The sequence below is a fragment of the Talpa europaea genome, assembly GCF_964194135.1.
Source record: "Talpa europaea genome assembly, chromosome: 10".
Lineage (NCBI taxonomy): Eukaryota > Metazoa > Chordata > Mammalia > Eulipotyphla > Talpidae > Talpa > Talpa europaea.
This window is the reverse complement of record NC_140077.1, coordinates 490413-508748: the sequence shown is the minus strand read 5'-3', so window position 1 is coordinate 508748 and position 18336 is coordinate 490413. Positions and strand designations below refer to the sequence as shown.

General features: G+C 71.7%; 1 protein-coding gene across 1 annotated transcript in view; it reads right to left on the bottom strand.

The window, feature by feature from the left end:
- Positions 1–1824: 1824 nt before the first annotated feature.
- Positions 1825–18336, bottom strand: part of CFAP46 (cilia and flagella associated protein 46) — a gene marked incomplete at both ends in the record, with an annotated part of 38226 nt that continues 21714 nt past the window's right edge. The window contains 27 exons of the mRNA XM_084244522.1: positions 1825–1949; positions 2579–2659; positions 3002–3306; positions 3540–3621; positions 4439–4551; positions 5250–5352; positions 5624–5665; positions 5728–5788; positions 5855–6026; positions 6178–6347; positions 6852–7018; positions 8697–9065; positions 9373–9517; positions 9952–10082; positions 10449–10525; positions 10743–10840; positions 11279–11449; positions 11581–11823; positions 12583–12771; positions 12864–13046; positions 14365–14503; positions 15207–15383; positions 15749–15855; positions 15954–16151; positions 17047–17193; positions 17567–17669; positions 18048–18146. Coding sequence (XP_084100648.1) covers positions 1825–1949; positions 2579–2659; positions 3002–3306; positions 3540–3621; positions 4439–4551; positions 5250–5352; positions 5624–5665; positions 5728–5788; positions 5855–6026; positions 6178–6347; positions 6852–7018; positions 8697–9065; positions 9373–9517; positions 9952–10082; positions 10449–10525; positions 10743–10840; positions 11279–11449; positions 11581–11823; positions 12583–12771; positions 12864–13046; positions 14365–14503; positions 15207–15383; positions 15749–15855; positions 15954–16151; positions 17047–17193; positions 17567–17669; positions 18048–18146 — 3997 coding nt within the window. The remainder of the gene's footprint in view (positions 1950–2578; positions 2660–3001; positions 3307–3539; positions 3622–4438; positions 4552–5249; positions 5353–5623; positions 5666–5727; positions 5789–5854; positions 6027–6177; positions 6348–6851; positions 7019–8696; positions 9066–9372; positions 9518–9951; positions 10083–10448; positions 10526–10742; positions 10841–11278; positions 11450–11580; positions 11824–12582; positions 12772–12863; positions 13047–14364; positions 14504–15206; positions 15384–15748; positions 15856–15953; positions 16152–17046; positions 17194–17566; positions 17670–18047; positions 18147–18336) is intronic.

Below are 18336 nucleotides of genomic sequence, written 5' to 3'. Positions count from 1 at the left end.
AGTGGTGTCCAGGGCCCAGCCAGCGTGAGACGCTGCCCCACCTGCCTCCCAGGCGCGGGACCCATGTGCCATCTCTCTGCCCACGGCCCAAGGGTCACCTGGGGACAGCCAGCCTGAGGATGTGGCTTCTGTGCAGACACCTCGCCTGTCCTGGGGTCCCGGCCGTTGCTCCCTGCTCCCCAGGACCCCAGTCTTGCATGTCCGAGGGGCTGCTTGCAGGACCCAGGGCCGGGTCCAGAGGGACCAGGCTCTCACCCCACCCCACCCAGGGCCGGCTAAACCCCAGGGACACTCGGAGCCAGCTGACCTGTTAGACTCAGGAGCACAGGGCCTGTCCACCCGCCTCTTGGCCTGACCTCCATGGACGCCAGGCTGGCCTGTGCCCTGTGAGGCCCTTCCCTCGTGTGGGGTCTGCCCTTCCCACAGCCACGCTCAGGTCTGGCTGAGCACCCACCTCTGGGGACTTGGCCGGTCCAGTGTGACCACCACTGGGGGCCGGCACTGGAGGAGGGCCCTGCCCTGGCCTGCCCAGGCCCTGGGGGCGGGGAGGGAGCGTCTAGACCCGCAGACCCGGCCTCCCGCCTTCAAGTGGGGCTGTGGGCAGGTCTGCACTCCTGCCAGCCCCTGGGGTTGGCCCACCTACACCCACGGGTGCTGGGCGCTGGACCCCACCCATCCATTCGCAGCCCCAGCCCGAGCGGGGGGACAAACAGAGGCCGTCTCGAGGGCTCGGCCCGGCCACCCTGGGCCGTGGGCAGCCCCATCAAACCCTCAGGTCCTGACGACTTGTGGTGCCCAGAGGACAAGTGCGTGCCGAGGGTCAGGTGGGGACAGCCCTCAGTGCCAGCCCGGCCGTCAAAGCTGGGCATGGAGCTGGGACCCCAGCCGCTGCGGCCGTGGAGACACTCTCCGGGGGCAGGGGTGTGTGGCGGCTTCTTGGAGGACAGAGCATCCGGCCCAGTGGCCCCTTCCTGTCCCCGACCCTTACAGGGTCATTTCCCCGCATCCCATTCGAGGCTGATGGAGAAGAGGCCCCTCGCAACCACATGGCTGCGCCCCAGCCCCCATGGCCGAGCCCTGAGCTCCCTGGGCACCGAGCTCACGCCTGCGAGGCCCTGTCTTGGGGGTGAGGCCCCAGCCTGGACACGGCCCCCCCCCCCCGCGGAGCTGAGAAGGCCGGGGAGAGCGGCCCCAAGGAACTGAGAGCTCCCCCCCCACGCCCCCACCCCGCCCTCCCCTCTGGCTGAGGCCCTGCGGGCAGGGCTCGCGGCCCTCAGAGTCCAGGGCGACTGGACCACCCGTGGGAGCCAGGTTGGCAGCAGCGAATTCAGAAAGCTCGCTGGAGCCCGACCCCGAGGCCCTGGCAGCTCTGCGAAGGTGGGGTGGCCCCCAGGCCCGGAGAGCTGCGGGAGGGGTGCTGGCTGCGCCGGCGCCAGGGGTCGCCCGCCCCCGCGGAGTCAGACGCCACACCGCTCGCTCTGCGCCGGCTGTTTACTGGAGCAAGGAGCCCAGGTTTCCTGAGAACCGGGGCATGAGGGGGGTCCCCAGACACTGCCTTCCCAAACCACCAGCCGCTATGTCTCAGCTCCAGGACCGAGGACCCAGCCTGAAAGGCACGGGGGTGGGGGTGGGGGCCGGGATGCTTTGGGGGCCTGGAGGGCTCTGGGGGGGCAAGCCCCACACACCCCGCCCAGCCCCGAGACACTGCCCGCCCCAGGGTCCTGCGGGAATGGGTGGCGGGAGGGTGGGCGCAGGAGGCAGGCGCCGCCGGGGTCCGAGGAGGGGCAGGTGGCGCTGGGGTGGGCGGGAGGGCGCCCCCTGCCGTCAGCCGACGACCTCGTTGGGCAGCCCGTACAGCACCAGGTTGAGGGCGGCGGGGAGCCGGGCGGAGCTGCCGAGCTGGGGCTGCAGGGGTGTCGCCCGGTCCTTGGAGGTCTGGAGAGTCTCCTCTGGGGAGAGGCGTCAGGGCAGAGACCCCCGAGGGCGGGTCGGGAGGGGAGCAGAGGCAGAGGGGGCCGCTGGAGCTGCGCCCGCTCCCTCCGACCCGGCGCCCGGCAGCCAGGCCGCCGCCAGGGCCCGTCCTGACAAACATCCCGGTCAAAGGCTGGACTCGGCCCGGCTCGGCCCTCCCGCCCAGCGCAGAACCAGGACCGAGCCGGCTGCAGCGTGGGGGGGGGGGGGGGGCCGGAGGGTGGAGGAGGCCAGGTGGGGGGGCTGGGCTGCCGCGTCCCGAGCCTGTCCCCGCACCCCTGTGCTCCATCACCACCCCCGCCCTCCGGCGCCCCTCCGGCCTCCCTCCCTGCCCCTCCCACTCCTGCCCTTCAACCCCCCCTCCCCCGCCCTGGGCACCGGCCCCGGCCCTGGGCACCGGTGTTTGCTGTGCCCCTTCTTCGGAGATTCGCTACTTTAAGCACCCCCACCCCGCCCAGCTCTTGGGCAGGGCAGACACCCCTCTAGCTCAGCCCGTCGGGCCCTGCGCCCAGCTTCCCAGGCGGACATCGCTGCCCTGGGGGTAGGCGGCGCCCTGCCCCAAGGGCCCCCCAGTTCAGCCTGGGCTGAAGCCTGGGTCTCCCCTCACCTTTTTGGGCCACATCGCCAGCTCCCAGGGTCTGCAGGAGGCGGACGGCTTTCCCGATGGGCCTGCCTGCGGCCAGCAGGCCTGGGGAAGGAGCGAGCAGGGTCAGAGGGCTGAAGGGGGTGGAAGGATGGGGGGGTGTGTGCACGGGGGTGTGCATGGGGGGGTGTGCATGGGGGCGGTGCGCAGGCGGGTGGGTGGGGGGCGTGGGCGGGGTGGGAGTGGAGAGTGGGGGGGCCGCAGGCGGGGTGGGGTCGCAGGCAGGGTGCAGGGTGGAGAGTGGGGGGCCCTTGGGTGGGGTGGGGGCGCGGGTGGGGTGGGGGGTGGAGGGTGGGGGGGCACACGGGTTGGGTGGGGGGCAGGGGCAGGGTGCAAGGTGGAGAGTGGGGGGCCCTTGGGCGGGGTGGGGGTGCGGGCGGGGCTCACTCTCCCACAGGAGGGTGGCGCGCAGAGCGTTGTGCTGCAGGAGTGTGGGCCACTGGTTCCCCACGATGCTGCGGACCCCGACCAGGCTGAGGAGGATGGCCGCCTCCATGGGCTCCTCCAAGGACAGCTGGACGGCGCTGGGGACCGAGCAGGGCCGTGGGCCTGGTGCCTGGACCCCTGGTCCTCGCGGCTTCGAGGGCCGAGGGCCGGGTGCAGCAGGGTCGGCCGCACCCACAGGCGGCGCCTTGCAGAGGCTGCCGGTGGCAGGAGTGCGCCTGGCTCGGAGGCCCCCGCCGCAGGGGAAGCTGTGGGAGCGCCCGGGGTCTGGTCCGTGTCCCCGGCCGGTCCTAGCCGGTCTAGGTCACTGCAGGAGCTTCCCCGCTCCTGTCACTAGGGCCTTCCCCACGGAAGGGGCTGGGGCAAGGGCACGGGTCCTGGGCGCCAGCTCCCCTGTGGGGTCCGCCCCCAGGGTGCAGGGACACCCCTGCTTGCACCTATGCCCCCCAGGCCCCCTCCCCCCCAGCCAGGCTCTGGCTACCTCTTGCTCTCTGAGGACGCCGTGTGTCTCCACATGCTCTGCGGGGACCGGGCGAGGTCCAGCAGGACCATCAGCTGGCACTCTGGGACACAGAGGGCGGCTCAGCGGCCTGTGCAGGGGCTGGCTCTGCCGCGGGCAGGGAGGGCAGGCTGCGAGCGGCGCCCAGGCTTGGCCTGCAGGCGCACAGCACCCCCCGACCTGCGGCAGGGCCCCTTTCCTCCGCTACCGCCACCGGACAGGCGCCCCCGGGGCCTGCCCCAGCGCCCTGCTCAGCAGAGGGCCCGGCTTGCCCAGGGCAGGTGCAGGCACCCGATGGCCAGTCGGCCACCCAGCCCGGTGTGCCCGGCGACAGGCCAGTGTCTGAAGTGTCCTGGGGTGTGCAGCGACCCTTCCCGAGGTGACCTGCCCAGGGCCGTCCCCAGGGCACAGGGGTGACAGGCCGGGGTGGGAGCAGCGGGCCCAGGGGTGGCCATGCAGTGCATGTCTTTGGGGAAGCTCCGGGAAGCCCCTCGGGCCCAGCTTCCAGCTCCCTGAGCGCAGTGTCAGGCCCCACCAGGTGCGCCCACAGCTCCGCGGGGCTCCGTGGGGGCTGGGGGCGCCAGGTGAGCTGCGGGCTCAGGTGCCCTGTCCACCAGTGGTGCACACACCTCTGGGGGGGTGTCTGCAGGAGGTCCCGGGAAAGGGCCGGGGCAGCCAGCCACTCAGCTGCCCTCGGGCCTGGGAATGTGGTCTCTGGGACGTGGAGGAGGGGACTGCTGAGGCCCCCAGTGGCTGCCGGCACCCCAGGGCCCCGCAGGGACCTACCGTCAGAGGAGTCCACCCGTGGCCAGGGCTGCCCACGCCTAACGCGGCCCCAGGCCCCCAACGGCAAAGCTGCAGCCCAGGGTCGTGGCCCTCACCTTGCAGGTTCATGGCCGCCAGCCTCTCCACCCGCAGGTGGGACAGGAAGCTCTCCATCCCGTAGAAGAGGAAGCCTTCGCAGCTGCCCAGGAGCTGCTCCCACTCGGCCTGGCTGCAGGGGGGCCTAGAGCTCAGGGGGCTTCCTGCGGGCCCCAGCCCCGAGTATGGAGGCCCCTGAAATGAAGCCTCTCCAGGGACAACAGCTCTGGAAAGGGCTAGGAGGGCGCTTCCCCGACAGCACTCGGCTCCCGGGCCCCACAGGTGACTGTCCTCTGCCCCCGCCCCCACCCTGCCCCTCCCCAGAGCACCACCCTGGGCCCTGCAGTCTCTGGTCACCTCCCCCCACGCCCTCGGGATGGACGGTGGAGGCCAGGGCGCAGGGAGAGGAGCCGGACTGCAGGGAGTGGGTGGGCGGAGCCGGGCCAGCACTGAGCAGGGAGAGGAGGCAGGTTGGGGGAGGGCCCGGGGGCCACGACCCCGCGCCCAGGCCACCAGGAAGGGGTTCATCGTGAAGTGGGGGCCAGGCGGCATCCCGAGTGCGGGGAGGGCCCAGCAGCCGCAGTGGGCAGGGGCTGAGACGCAGTGGGCCAGGGCAGGAGGCGGCCCAGGAAAGGGGGGGCACAGGCATAGGGACAGAGGGGAGGCGAGAGAGCAGGAGGGGCAGGAGCGGGCCCCAGGCCAGAGTGAGGACCGCAGCCCCTCGGCCCCTGGGCGTGGGCCCCGCCCCGGGTGTCTGCTCCACCATGTCAGCCCCGCCGCGCCCCCACTCCCACCCTCTGCAGAGCTGTCACTTGGGGACCCCAGATGGACCTTGGGAAGTGCTTTTTTCCCAGATGTCCAGTCCACCTCGCAGTGAAGGTGTCTCGGAATTTTTCCAGAATGTTCCGGGTTATGGAGACAGGGGCCAGCATTTCTGCAGGGAGAGTCAGATGGTGACAAAGCCATGGACATGGGGGATCCCTGCCCCTCGGTGTGGCCTCATGAGTCCCCTGCGGCCTTGGGGTGGCAGGCGCCCAGCCTGGGGTCTGCGGGGCCAGGGCTGGGAGTGGACACGGTGGAGAAGCCGTTAGGGAAAAGCCAGCCCAGGAAGGAGCCCGGGCGGGGGGCGGGGGGTGGGGTGGGGCCAGCCTCCTGCGGGGCCTGCCAGGGTGTCCAGGAGGCCCCAGCGGGTGCCCCCCACTCACCCTGGCCCTGGGCTTCCTCGTAGGGGTCCACCACATCTGGGCCTGAGTTAAGGAGACACCGCACCCCGGCGAGCCCTGGGCTGGGCGGGCGAGCCAAAGGATACACTTGAAGCCGTCTGCGTCCACCACAGAGCAGTCCTGCGAGACGACGCGGGGCGCCGTGCCCTGCCACACAGACAGGGGTGAGGGCCTGAGCCAGAGCCAGCCCCAGCCCCAGGCCAGCTCTCCTACCTTCTTGCTCTTCCTGCTCGAGTTTCTCTTCCTGAGGTCCTTGGCCCGGTTCTCCTTTTTCACGCCCCCTTCTGCAGCAGACAGGGTGGACGTCGTCTGTGACCACGCGGGGCTGGGCAGGGCCGTGGGCACCCCGGGCGCCATGCGTCGGTCCCCACGAAAGGCTGAGCCCCTCCAGCCCAGTAAGAACCAAGCAGCCGCGTGAGCACGAGATGTTCGTTTTCGTGGCTGTGAAATGGCGGCCACTTCCCAAGGGAAAAGGCCACTTCCCAAGGCCAGGCAGTGGCGGGAGGCCCCCACCCACCAGCTGACCATTCACATACCAGACTGGGCAGCCCCGCGTGTCCCCCACAGCCCAGCCCGGGGCCTCCACTGCCTCCTGCACCGCCTTCCTCCTGCGCACCAGGCTGGGCCTGAGGCAGGGCACGCGGAGGCCCGAGCACGGCCCCTGCTGATCCCGGCCGGCGAGGCGCCACGTGGGCGTGGACAGAGGCTGCCCAGCGGCCGGAGACTGAGACTGCGAGGCTGTTCCCTGTAGTTTGCGCCCTGGGTCATTTCTTAAGGGCACTCTGGGCCACAGAGGGCCGTGTCCTTCCTTGTGCGGTTGCTCAGTAACATCCAGCAGGAAACGGGGGTCAGGGAAGCCGCCACACGCCCAGGGCCCCTCCGGCCCTCCGCCCCGCTCCCCACGGCGCTCCCAGGCCCCGAGGCGCCTTCCCCTCCGAGGCCGCGCTTGTCCCTCGGCAGCTGAGCGCGGGATGGAGGGACATTAGCCCAGGACGTTTCTCTTCTCCTGGTGCCGGTGCAGCTTCGAGGCGCGTGCCTCGGCCCCATGTTCCTGCCACGTCAGTTTTTGGGCTGGTTCTCCCGGGAACGTGTCTGCCTCGGCTCCCCCCAGCGACAGCGCCGTCCCCGCTGCTGCTCCGGCCCGCGCTCCCTCATGCTTCACCTGCCTGTCTGGGGTTTTCTGCTGCTCTTGCTCAAACTCGCTTATTACCTGCTGGCGTCGCAGTTTCCCAGATGCCCTCCGCTCCGGCTCGCGGTGCGGCTGCCGCCTCCCTTCTGCGCCAGTGCGCGCGGCTGAGGACCCCGCGGGCCGGCAGCCGTCTCCTGGCGCGTGGCCCCAGCCAGCGGTGCCTCCGGGCACGGCCTTGCCGACGTCCACTGCAGCCGCCAGCCCAGGCCGCCTGCCCTCCCGGGGGGCGTCCGCCTCTCAGCCCTGCAGCGGCCGCGCCCCTGCTCCATGCCCCGGCTCCGTGCCCCGGCTCCGTGCCCCCAGGGCCCAGCCGGCCTGTCACCAATTTTGCTTTAGAGGACAACGGCCCACCCCCGCGGCCCCCCGGCCCCCGCAGGCTGCCCGGCACCCACAGGCAGCTGCCCCGCGAGGACTTTGCCCTTCTGTTTCTGAGTTTCTGTCACTCTTGGAAGCTGGCTGGAGAACGTCCACGTGACCGTCTCCCCTTGGACGAGCAAGGACGCTGCGCTGTCCTCGTGGGGTCTGGTCGCCCCGATTCGTGCCTTTCCGCTCGGCTGCTTCCCAGGTCTCTGCCACGTTGTCGGGGGCAGGCCACAGCCTCGGCCGGGTTTCCTAGCTCTCATGGGGGGGGTGTCTCGTGAGCCGCCTGGATTCGTGGGGTTACAGCCTTGGTCACATTTGGGCGGGGTGAGGCGATTACTGCTTCAGCTGTCCCCCGCCCCAGACCGGAGTGGCCAGGGGCCAGCGCCTGGACTCGCCCACTGCTCCTGGGCCGTCCCGGTCCTCAGCAGCCACTTCCCCAAGTTCCGATGCTTCTGCTGGATCTGACCCGGGGCTTCCCCGGAGCCCCGCCCCAGACAGGCTTCCTCGTCAGCCCGCGCTCACTCTCGGCCCCCTGGACCTTGCACCCCTGCTGGGCGCCCCCAGGGACGTGGCGGTCACGGCGGGTGGCACCCATGGCCGTGGCGTCTGTCTCCGTCGCTGCTGCGTTTCTCCCAGCCCAGCTCCCTGCCGTGTGGCCGCCTGGCGGCCGTGACCGCGGGTCTGGCGTCCTGGATTCCCCAGCTGGCCCCGGTCGTCTCCATCCCTAATGTCTTCTCTGCTCTGGGCAGCAGCTCCGGGCCGGAGTAGCTGCTCCTTCCGAGGCTGGTCAGTTTCGGTGGTGCGGCCAGCACCGCGCCCAGCGCCATGCCCCGGCCAAGCCCTCTGCTCGCTGTGAGTCACCCTCTTCCCTTCTGGCAGGGGTGGGGCCGCTCCCGCCCTGACCGCGCCAAGGCCCATGCCCTGGGCCGTGTGGGGGTCAGGCCCCCTGTGGCCGGACTCCTCACACGTCTGCCTGGACAGTGCTCACTGGACCTGGGGCCTCAGGTGCTCTCTGTCAGGTATCTGTCCTGCAAACGCTGGACGCTGGGTCCCCACCCTCAGCTCCAGCACCTCAGCTCGGTGGACGCTGGTCTCTGCCCAGTCCCGCCCTGCTGTGCTGCAGACCCTCCAGGCAGAAGACGGCCTCCCAGGCGCCTCCTGCTGTGGGGACCTGGCTCCCCGGAACTCGCCGCTCCCTGTGTCCCTGAAGGGCGCCCGCAGTCCTTGCTGCCTCATCCTGGACGGAAGCCACATCCAGGCTCCGCAGCGTCCGCTTGCTGTGTAGTGGCACGGGGCGCGTCCGGGGACATCCGGAGGGCACCCGAGGACGGCGGGGCCGGGGCCCAGCGCACCCTGCCCCTCCCGCTGCTTCCCACCAGCTGCAGGGCCAGCCCCGCGGCCTCGGCTGCGATTCCCGGAGTGAGGGGGGCCATGGGGGCGGGGGGTCTGGCGACGGTGACCGGCATGGACGCCCTTCTCCCGAGAGCGGTCCCAGGCCCCTACCTGGCTCCTCCCGGCGGAGGCGGCTGCACAGCATCTGGAGGGAGAAGTCCCGCGCCACGGAGGAGACCCCGGCCTCCCTGAACAAGGACAGGCCCTCGAGCGGCAGCTCCAGAAGGCGCCGGTCGGCCACCAGGATGACGCTGTCCGCGGCTTCGGGCGGAGCTGCAGGCAGGACGCGGGCCTCAGACAGTGGCTGCGCGGCCCAGGCCTCAGCTGCAGGGGCTGGGACACGCCAGGGCTCCGGACGAGTCGCCGCTTGGGCCCTGCCCAGCCCAGGTGACCGGACAGTGGCCTCTGGTTCTCTTCCCGGCATGACTTGGGGCGCGTGGCCTGCTATGGGGGAGCCCCGCAGAGGCGGCAGCTCCGCCACTCACCCTGGGACAGGGACGGCTTCCTCTCCTTGTCCTTGCCCTTGGGCTTCCCGACGTCCACCGCCGCCGTGGGAGCCTGCACCCTGGGAGCAGACGCGGCCGCCGCTGACTGGCCCTCCTGGGCTGCACCTGGACATGCCCGGCCTGCGCCCCCATCCAGCCTGCACCCCGTCCAGCCCACACCCCGTCCAGCCCACACCCCGTCCAGCCTGCACCCCCTGCATGGTGGGGTCCGTGGCACCTGGACACGCCCGGCCTGCGCCCCCATCCAGCCCGCACCCCCGTCCAGCCCGCGCCCCCTGCACGGAGGGCTCCGGGGCACCTGGCCTCGGCGCAGCTGAGCAGCGGGAGCAGCGGCGACAGGTAGTCCTCCAGAGCCTGCAGCAGCCCCCGGAGCGCCCGCGCGCTGGGCCCCTCTCCGGGCTCCGGCGTCTCCTCCTCGTCAGCAGCCTGGGTCAGAGTGTCCAGGGCCGGGGTCCCTCCCAGCTCAGAGCGGGGGGACGCCCGCGCAGCCAGGCAGCCCGGAGGAGGGGGAGGCGGGAGGGGGTTGCTGGGGCTGAAGCCCACCCCCAGCCTGGCCCCGCCCCGTTGCCTGGTGCTGGGGACCCCAGACCCCCACGGACAGGCCCCCAGGACCCTGCCTGCCCTGAGAAGCCTCTGGCTCCCAGCGCCAGCGAGCGGCAGCCAGCTTGTGAGCTTGCCAAGGACTCAGAGGGGCCGACCGGGCCTCGCGGGGAGGCGGTGGCGGGGCGGGGGGCTGCGGGGGTGGGGGGGGCCAGGAGGAGGGAGGGAGGGCGCAGTTGGGCTGGGCAGGGCAGGGGGGCTTGCTGGGGGAGCCTCGTGGGGGGCAAGGGGCGGGCGGGGCGGGGCGGGGCGGCGCTCACCGAGCTTGGGCCCGGGGCCATGCCCTCCCCGTACACTTCGGCCTCTGTCCGCTCCCGGAACTGCTGGGCGCCGGCCAACAGGGAGGAGAAGGCCTCCGGGCTCACGGCCACCCGGGCCACCTTGCAGAGGCCTGCGACATGGGCGCAGAGCTGGCCCCGGCCCACGCTGCGTGGCTGAGGGGCAGCGGAGCGGGGCGGCGGGGCTGGGCCGGCCCACGCCAGGAGGACAGCCCCTTAGGCAGGGACGGCCCTCGGAGGCGGGTCCCGGAAGAGGAACAAGCGGGAGAGAAAGCATGGAAATAGCCTGCGGGGCCCCAGGACACGGCACGAGGTTGTCTCCCGGTTCTGGAACATTCGTATGTGAGCCGGCAAGGGAGACTAGTGCCTGGGCTGCAGGCCGGAGGGCCAGGCTGGAGGGGCTGGGCTGCCAGCTGCGGGCCCTGGCGTCCAGCAGGCCTGGGACGGCCTGTCGCCTCCGGGCCGTGGGGAGAGCTCACCTCCCACGGGCACCAGCTTCCCCTTGGCTGCCGGGACCAGCTTGGGGCGCTCGTAGACAGCTCCATACAGGTGGGTCCTGGTGGCAGGTGAGGGGTGTCAGAGACCGCCGCAGGGGTCGGGCCCACCCGCATACCCCCACAGCTGCCCACTACGAGCCGCCCGCCTCGTCCCCAGCCTTCCCCAGAGGACACGCCACACCCCCACCTCAGGATCCCTCAACTCCCAGGAGCCCAGCCGGCCCGGCATCCTCCCCGGGGGTCGGCAGGGGCGATGCCCCATGGCCCAGCCCTCACCAGTCCGGCGCGTGGTGCAGGAAGAGGACCCGGAAGGAGAGAGGAATGTCGCTCAGGAGGTTAAGGTGCTGCTCGGTGACGGCCAGGCTCTGCCAGGCCTGCGGGAGGGTGCAGGGCTCAGGGCTGGTCAGGCTGCCCCCGGTGGGTAGCCCGGCCACTGGGTGGGGGGAGGGCAGCGCAGAAGGGCTCCCCCTCCCACGGCGCCCAGGACGGGCCCTCAAGGAGAGCACCAGGCCCCAGCAGGGGGAAAGAGGAGGTTCCAGCAGAGAAGCATGGGTGCCGGGGCCTTCAGGGCCTGGGCCTGCCCTCACCATTCCTGACCATTCCCCAGAGCTCACTCCAAACGCTGCCTTCACACCTGCCGGTCCCACACTGGGAGCTGCTGCCCTTGCAGGGCGCTGCTGAGGCCCCGTCCCCACCCCTGGCCTGGCCCTGCCCTTGCCCCAGGCCCCACCCCGCCTTCCCGCAGTCCCCAGGGTACTCTGCCCGCAGGGCCTGAACGCAGCCGGGCATGGTGCTCAGGCACAGGCGCTCACCTTGGCCGTGGCAGCCAGCCTCTGCTGCACGCTGGCCAGCAGCCGGGTGCCCGTGCGCCCCTGGCACAGCAGCCTGTGCTCCAGCTGCAGCAGTGCAGCCAGCTGAGAGCTGCTGGTGTCCGCTGTGGCTCTGAGCAGGACGTCCCGCATAGCGCCCGCCGCCTCGCAGCTCTGCAACAGATGGCCCAGCGCCCACAGGTGTCCTCACTGGCTCACAGCTGTGAGAACTCGAGAGTGGGGTCCGAGGGGCAGGGTACAGGGGGCCTTGGGCTGCGCTGACCCCAGCTGGCGGGCAGCCATACCTGGGACAGTGCCAGGAACTGGCAGGTGGCCACCGGGTCCAGGGAGCCCACACACTCCACCAACTCCAGGCTGGCGGCCGCCGCCACGGCCAGCGCACCGCTACCCAGGGCTGCCTGCAGGCCCTGCAGCAGCACCTCGGACGCCTGGGCCAGGTACCGCTGGGCCAGCGCCATCCTCCTCTGCAGGGGAGGGCGACTCAGGTGGGCAGGCAGTCCTGTGCCCAGGGGCGGGGGCAGGGCAGGGGAGGGCGGGCAGTACCTTCAGGTCCCAGCCCCTCCTGCCCTGCTCCTCGGGTGTGTGAGGGGCGGGTGCCGAGCCGCTGCTGTGCTCCTCCCGGGATACCTGCAGACACCTGCCGCTGCTCAGCAGGCCCTGCGGGGCGGGCACCCCGCAGCTGCTCGGGCAACACCCACCCCTGGGCTTCAGGCTGTGGCAGCGAGAGGATGGGCACCCTGGGGCCGGCAAGGCCAGGTGCCCTGCGGGGCAGCAGGCCCAGCGGGACTGGGTGGAGGCTGCTGGCCCACAGGTGCCCAGAGCTCAGCCCCAGGAGGGAGCGGGTCTGGGGGGAGACTGGCTTCACGCAGGGGCAGGTGCCTCTCAGGTGGAGGGAGGGGCATCACGATGTTTAGGGGTGTTTAGCCTGCATGACTGGTGTACCCCGGGGGGTCCATAGCACTCCCTGGGGCTGTGTGGTGAGTGGAGGATGGGAGGGTGGGCCAAGCTGCACCCCCAGACTCCCAGGGACTCCCCAGGAGCAGTGGCAGGGAGGCTGGGTGGGACAGCCCCATGCCAAGCCCTGCCGGACCCCACACTTGGGGCGAGGCCTCCCGTCCAGCCTTTGGCCCCCAGCGGTGCTAGCAGCGCTGGCCTGGGCGCACCCAGCCTCCGGCCCCCTTGCCAGTCACGGCACCAGCCAGCCCGGCCTCCAGGCCCCGCTCTCAGGCTGCCGCCGGGGAGCTGACAGGCCAGGCCTGGCTCCCAGCCGTGGCGCAGACACACACCAGGGGGCGCTCCTCCCAGCAGAAGGCGGGGGGCAGGGGGTCGGCCTCCTGGGCCAGCAGGTGCAGGGCCCTCCCGGCCAGGCCCAGCCGCTGGGCCTGCATCTCGGGGCAGCCGGCACACAGGGGCTGCAGGCTCTCCAGCTGTGCCAGCGCTGTGTGGGCCAGGGTCCGCTTCAGCGTGAGCCACCTCTGCGGGCACAGATGGGTTAGCCCCGCTGGATAGCCTGCCCTGCCCTGCCCTGCCCTGCCCTGCCCTGCCCACGGCAGCCGAGTCCGCTTACCAGGCCGACCGGGGTGTCCTCCCTCATGCTCTGCAGGTAGCCGATCAGCAGATTGTCCAGAGAGCTCTGCTGCAGCTGCTGCTGCTGGTCCTCCTGCCAGGCCACCTGCAGCGTGTCCAGGCTGCTCTCGGCCAGGCGCAGCTTGAGGCCGGCCAGCTTCCTCATCGGGGGCGTGCTCAGGCTCTGCAACGGCGCGGGCGGGGGTGGCGGGGGTGAGGATGCATGTGCATCCGCAGGGCCTGGCCCTGGCGTCCAGCCCTCGCGGTCAGCAGCATCCCCCGTGTTTCTCAGGCACGTTCTGTGGCCCTCGTGGCCGTTTCCACCTTTTCTCGGATCATTTCGTTAGTTTCTGCTGCTGTGAGGGCGCGCCCTCAATTCTTAACGCCTGGACGATTGTTCCTTGTGTGCAGGAACACGCGGCTCACGTCCGGGGCCCCAGTGCGGGCATCCTTTGGCCTTTCCCAGGTGGCCACGTCATCTGTGACGCAGCTTGGCCCCTCGCATCCCAACCCGGACAGGCCTGGCCTCCTCCTGCCTCTGCGGGTGGCGGACGGGAGCGCGGCCGAGAAGCCCTGGCCTCCTCAGGGCCTGGGGCCTCTGAGCCGGCGTCCGGCGGCCTCCAAGACAAGGTATCCCACGGGGGCGCATCCTCCCAGGGACGGCGCCCAGATGCCCATTTCTAGCAGGAGCAGCAGCGGGAGCTGCCACGCGCTTGTCCTGCCCTGACTGAGGCGGCCGCCTGGCCTTTATTTTTTAAGAAAAACTGGTGGCCGCAGAGACAGACTTGATGGCCGCGGACTCCAGGGTGGTGTCGCTGCGCCCGCCTCCCTGCACCAGGGCTGGCTGCCAGGGCCACCTGCGCCCACTCTCCAGAGGCGTGGTATCGGCCTGCCGCCACCCCCAGCTGCCCCCCGCCTCGTGCTCCGTGCCCCCCACCTCCTCCGTGCCCCCCATCCCTCATCTCCCTCTGAGGAGCAGGGTGTCTGCCCGGATGCAGCTGCCCCTGGGCTGACCGCTGGACGTGGGGCCTGAGCAACCGCGTATGCTCGGCTGACCCTGTCTTCAGCGGGTGACCCCACCCACCAGGCGGCACATGGGCTCACTGCCCTGGCGACCCGTAGGCCCAGCCTCCTGCCTCGGGGGGCCGTACCGGCCCAGAGGAGCCCCTTCCCGGCTTCCGGGAGACGATCTTGCCCCAGCTCCCAGGCCCGGGCAGTGTGCAGCGCCGCAGGGACACTCACCTGCTCAGTTCCTCATTCTTTCACGTGGTTTTGTTTCTTTCTCTCCAGCCACCGTGGCTGCGTCCAAGCCCTCAGGACCTCGGGGCTCCCCTCTGCGGGGCTGGGCCTGCAGGCCTCCCCGAGCACCTGGGTCCTAAGGGGATCCTGCTGCTCCCGGAACCCCCACCCTCCGCCCAGGGCTCTGCCACGCGGCCACCTTGCCGGGTGCCTCGGTGTCTGGCGGACCCTCGGTGCGGTGGGCGGGTGGGCAGGCAGCTCACCTCCTGGGACGAGGGCAGCAGGCCCCGCAGGCCGTGCAGCCGCTCCTCCTCCTCGGCCACGGCCCCCTGGGCCAGGGTGTGAGCGTCCAGGTAGAGGACCGCCTGCTGCTCCTTGTCCTTCTCGCCCCGGGCGCACAGCCTGCCAACGGCAGGGCGGGCTCGGCTCGTGCCTCCGCCAGGCCGGCCCCCCCCCGCACCCCCCACCCCACCCCACCCCACCACCCCCTGCACATTTCACTGGAGCCATACACGGCCCCTCCCCAGGCACAGGCGCCTCCAACGCCCTGTCAGCAGAAACAAGAACGTGCAGCCAGCACAGCGCCAGCGCCTCTCGGACAGCAGATGCCCATCCGGCCTGCTGTGCTGGACTCCGCTTCTCCTGGGCGCCCCTCTCCGTGGGGACCCCCTGCCTGGGTGCTGATGGTCAGGGTGCAGGAATCCTGCAGGGGTCTCTAGAGCCTGGTACCCCAGGCTTCCCTGTCCCTGGCCTAGGGGCAGCTGCGGGCCTGAGCAGGTGGGCAGGGAGGGGTAGGCAGTGAGGTTCTGTTGGCACCAGGTGTGGGCGTCCGCTGCCCACAGGCCAGTCGTGGGGGCCCCGTGCGTGTACGTGCGCTTCAGGGCGTGGGCGGGAGCTGGGGGTGCGGTGTGTCTGCAGACTGTTGGGGACCTCCAGTAGGTCGGACCCCTTGTTGGTGTCTAAGGAGGTGCAAGTGGGCACGGGAGGCCTGGCAGGGCCGGTTGGGGTCCTGGCCAGGACGGGGAGCTGATGCGGGAGGAGCCAGGCACAGGCCCCGCCGGGGAGGGCGCCCCGAGGGCCGCCAGCAGGCTCCCGCCGGGCGCACCTCTTGACCTCGGCCCGCTCCAGCCGCACACGCACACACTTGTCTCTGCGGCCGCAGCTGATGAACTTCTGCTCCACCGCCGCCAAGCAGCTGTCCAGTTCGCCCAGCAGGAGCAGGTGCTCACGGGGGGCCCTGCCCGCCTGCTCCTGTGCGGCCTTGACACGCAGGCTCACACCCCTGTGGGCACGCCCATGACCACCTGCTCGCTCTGGGGCCGGGGCCGCGGGGGCCGCAGCAGCTGGGAGTGCGTCGTGCTCAAGGCCGGCTGCTGGGGGGGGACAGAGGGCCTGGCGGGTGGCGGGGGACCGGGGTCTGGCCCTGAGCGTGTCCTGGGAGCCTTGCCAGGCTGGCAGTAGCTCGGAGCTTCGCTTTGGAAGCGGGGGAGGAGGCCGGGCCCAGGGAGCTGGGTGGGGCGGCGTGTCCAGGGCTGGTGGGGTGGGGTTGCCCTCGTGTGGCCAGACCCTCATAGGCCAAGACTCGCTTAAAGCTGAGTGGAGGGGCCGCGCCGCCCGCCCCGGGCCCAGCGCCTCGGGCTGGGTCACCTGGCCTCCAGGTCCGCGGCCATGAACTCCAGCATGGGCGTCCGGTTGGGTCTCTCTGTCTCCAGAGCCTTGAAGACGTCTATGAGCTTCTGGAACAGCTGGCACACCTGGGGCAGTGGGGCTCGTCAAGACCTCGGGCCCCGCGTCCAGCCCCGCCCTTGCCCCACGCCTGCCCGGCCCTGCCCCCGCCCTGCCCGCCGCGCACCTCCGCACACCCCGAGCCCTGCTCGCCCAGCAGCGCCTCCGCCAGAGTCAGGGTGGAGTGGTACCAGAACTCCTCGCCGCCGCCCCGCAGCTGCGCCGCCTCCACCAGCGCCCGGGCCTGGCCGTGGCGCCGCTCCTTGTTGGCCAGCCGCGCCAGCAGGTGCAGGCACTCGGCCTCCGCGCACCGGTCGCCGAGCTCCTAGGACAGAGCCTGGGCGTAGCTGCCCCTGCGGACAGCCAGGACGCGGGCGCACCCGAGACGCGGGGCCGGGCCAGCGGCGGGCGAGACACCGACGGACACCCCCACACGCCTGCCCCACGGCCCGGGCACAGGCCGGCACCGAGCAGCCACCTTGGGCGGGAGGGGAAGGGAGGGGGTGGGGGCCGAGAGGCCACCCCGCAGCCCTCGCCTGCACAACCCACGGGGCTGCCCCCAGCGCTCCTCTGCCGGTGACACGCAGTGCCGCGCGCACACGCCGTGCACACGCCTCGCACACACGCACGCACGCACGCAGCAACCCTCCTGGGCCCCAGGCCCTGAGGTCCAGGTGGAGGACAGCGCCGGGGCAGCCCCGTACTGCCAGGATTTCCCCCCAGGGCTTCCATCCTTGCGGGGAACAGGACCCAGGAGGAGAGAAACGGGGGTGCGGGGCGTGCAGAGAAGGCTAGAGGGCGGAGTTTCGCAGGTCGGAGCTGAAGGGACCAGCCTGGATCAGAGCCACGGCACACCAGGGGCCGGGCAGCTCCGGACGCCGGCGGGGCCCGCCCGGGCAGCTGAGCAAGGGCATCCAGGAGCTCAGCGATCCCGCGCAAAACCCCGCGTGAGGACCAAGTAGGGCCGGCGCCCCCTGCGCGCCCTCCGCCCCGGACGAGCCCCAGGGCCTGCAGCGAGAGGCCCTGGGATCTCCCCGGGGATCTCCCCGGACAACAGCAGGACCGCGGCCCGGAGGCTGCGGGAAAGGGGGGGCCACCGCCAAGAGGCGGCCGGACAGGGCAGCCATGGGTGAGGGGCAGGGGGACGGGCACGGCCTGCAGGACCCTGTCCCCGGGTAGCCGGGCCTGCCCACGCCTCTCCGTGGGGCAGCGGCCCTCACCTGGAAAGCCAGGTAGGCCTCGGACAGCAGCAGCCGCGCAGGCTGGTGCAGCTCCAGCTCCAGTAGAACCTCTGCTTTGAGGACCCAGAGCTGCGGGAGGGACGTCCCCGCCAGGCCTCTTCCAGCATCCCCGTTCAGCTGCAGCATCTGCGGGACACCCCGAGCTGCATGGCCGGGCTGGCCGGGAGGGCGTGGCAGGGCGGGCCCGGCCGGGGGGGGGGGGTGTGGGCAGGGCCAAGCAGGTGGGGACGGGGCAGCCCAAACTCCCTTTGGGCCTTGGGCTGGGGTCCATCCATGCTTCTGCCCCCGAGTCCAGGGCTCCCCCAGGTCAGAGGTCCACCTCACCCACCCCTCTGGTGCCCGTCCCAGGGAGCCAAGAGTCCTGTGGTTGCAGGGCAGTGGCGGGGCCTCCCTGGCGGAGCCTGCATGCGGGTGCCGGCTGCAGGACCCCTGTGCCTTCCCACTGTCTGTCCGGGACGGGCATGCCTGGCTCTGCCGGCTGCAGGCCGGGCGGCTGCACCTTGTCCTGCACTGGGGCGGCGGGCGTGGGCAGCGCGGTCAGGCTGTCGTCCAGCAGCAGCTCCTTGTGCTTCTCCTTCCTCACGGCGATGTCTCTCCTGCAGCTGTGGTCAGCAGACCAGGCGGGAGGGGCCGTCGGAAGCCCAGCAGCGCCGGGTGGGGTTTGTGTTGACAAAGATTTTCTAAACATTCCCGCGACCGGACAGCAGAGAAGCCCCTTCCCAGCTCCAGACCTGCGATTTTCCCGGGGGTGGGGGGAGGGCTCACCCCCAGATCGGCCTGCAGGCTCCCCCATCTCCAGAGGGCCTGCTCCCATGGAACCCCCTCAGCCCCCCACATCGGAGGTGCCCAGGCTACACTGCCCGGCTACTTGACCCGGCCCAGGCTCCCCTCAAACCCACTGGCCCGCCCTGGTGACAGGCGGGCTGTGGGGCGGGGGGCGCGGCTGAGAGATGGACGATCCCGCCCTGCCCCGCACACACCTGGCCTGCTCCGCCTCCCCCATGTACGTCTGCCCCACCACCTCTTCGTGGTAGGCGGCCGCGTCCCTCAACTTCAATTTCGAGCAAAGCAGGGCAAGTCTGGGAGCGGGAGAGGACGGGCAGTGGGCACAGGCTCAGGCAGCCCCGCCGCCCGCAGCCCTCACACAGCCGCCGGGCAGCGTCCCCCCGAGCCGGCTGGCGGGCAGTCCAGGCCGCGAGACCCGTGCGCTGCCCACGCTCCTGGGCGCACGTTTCCTTCTCCCGCTGCACAGGCCGCCCTGCGCGCCCC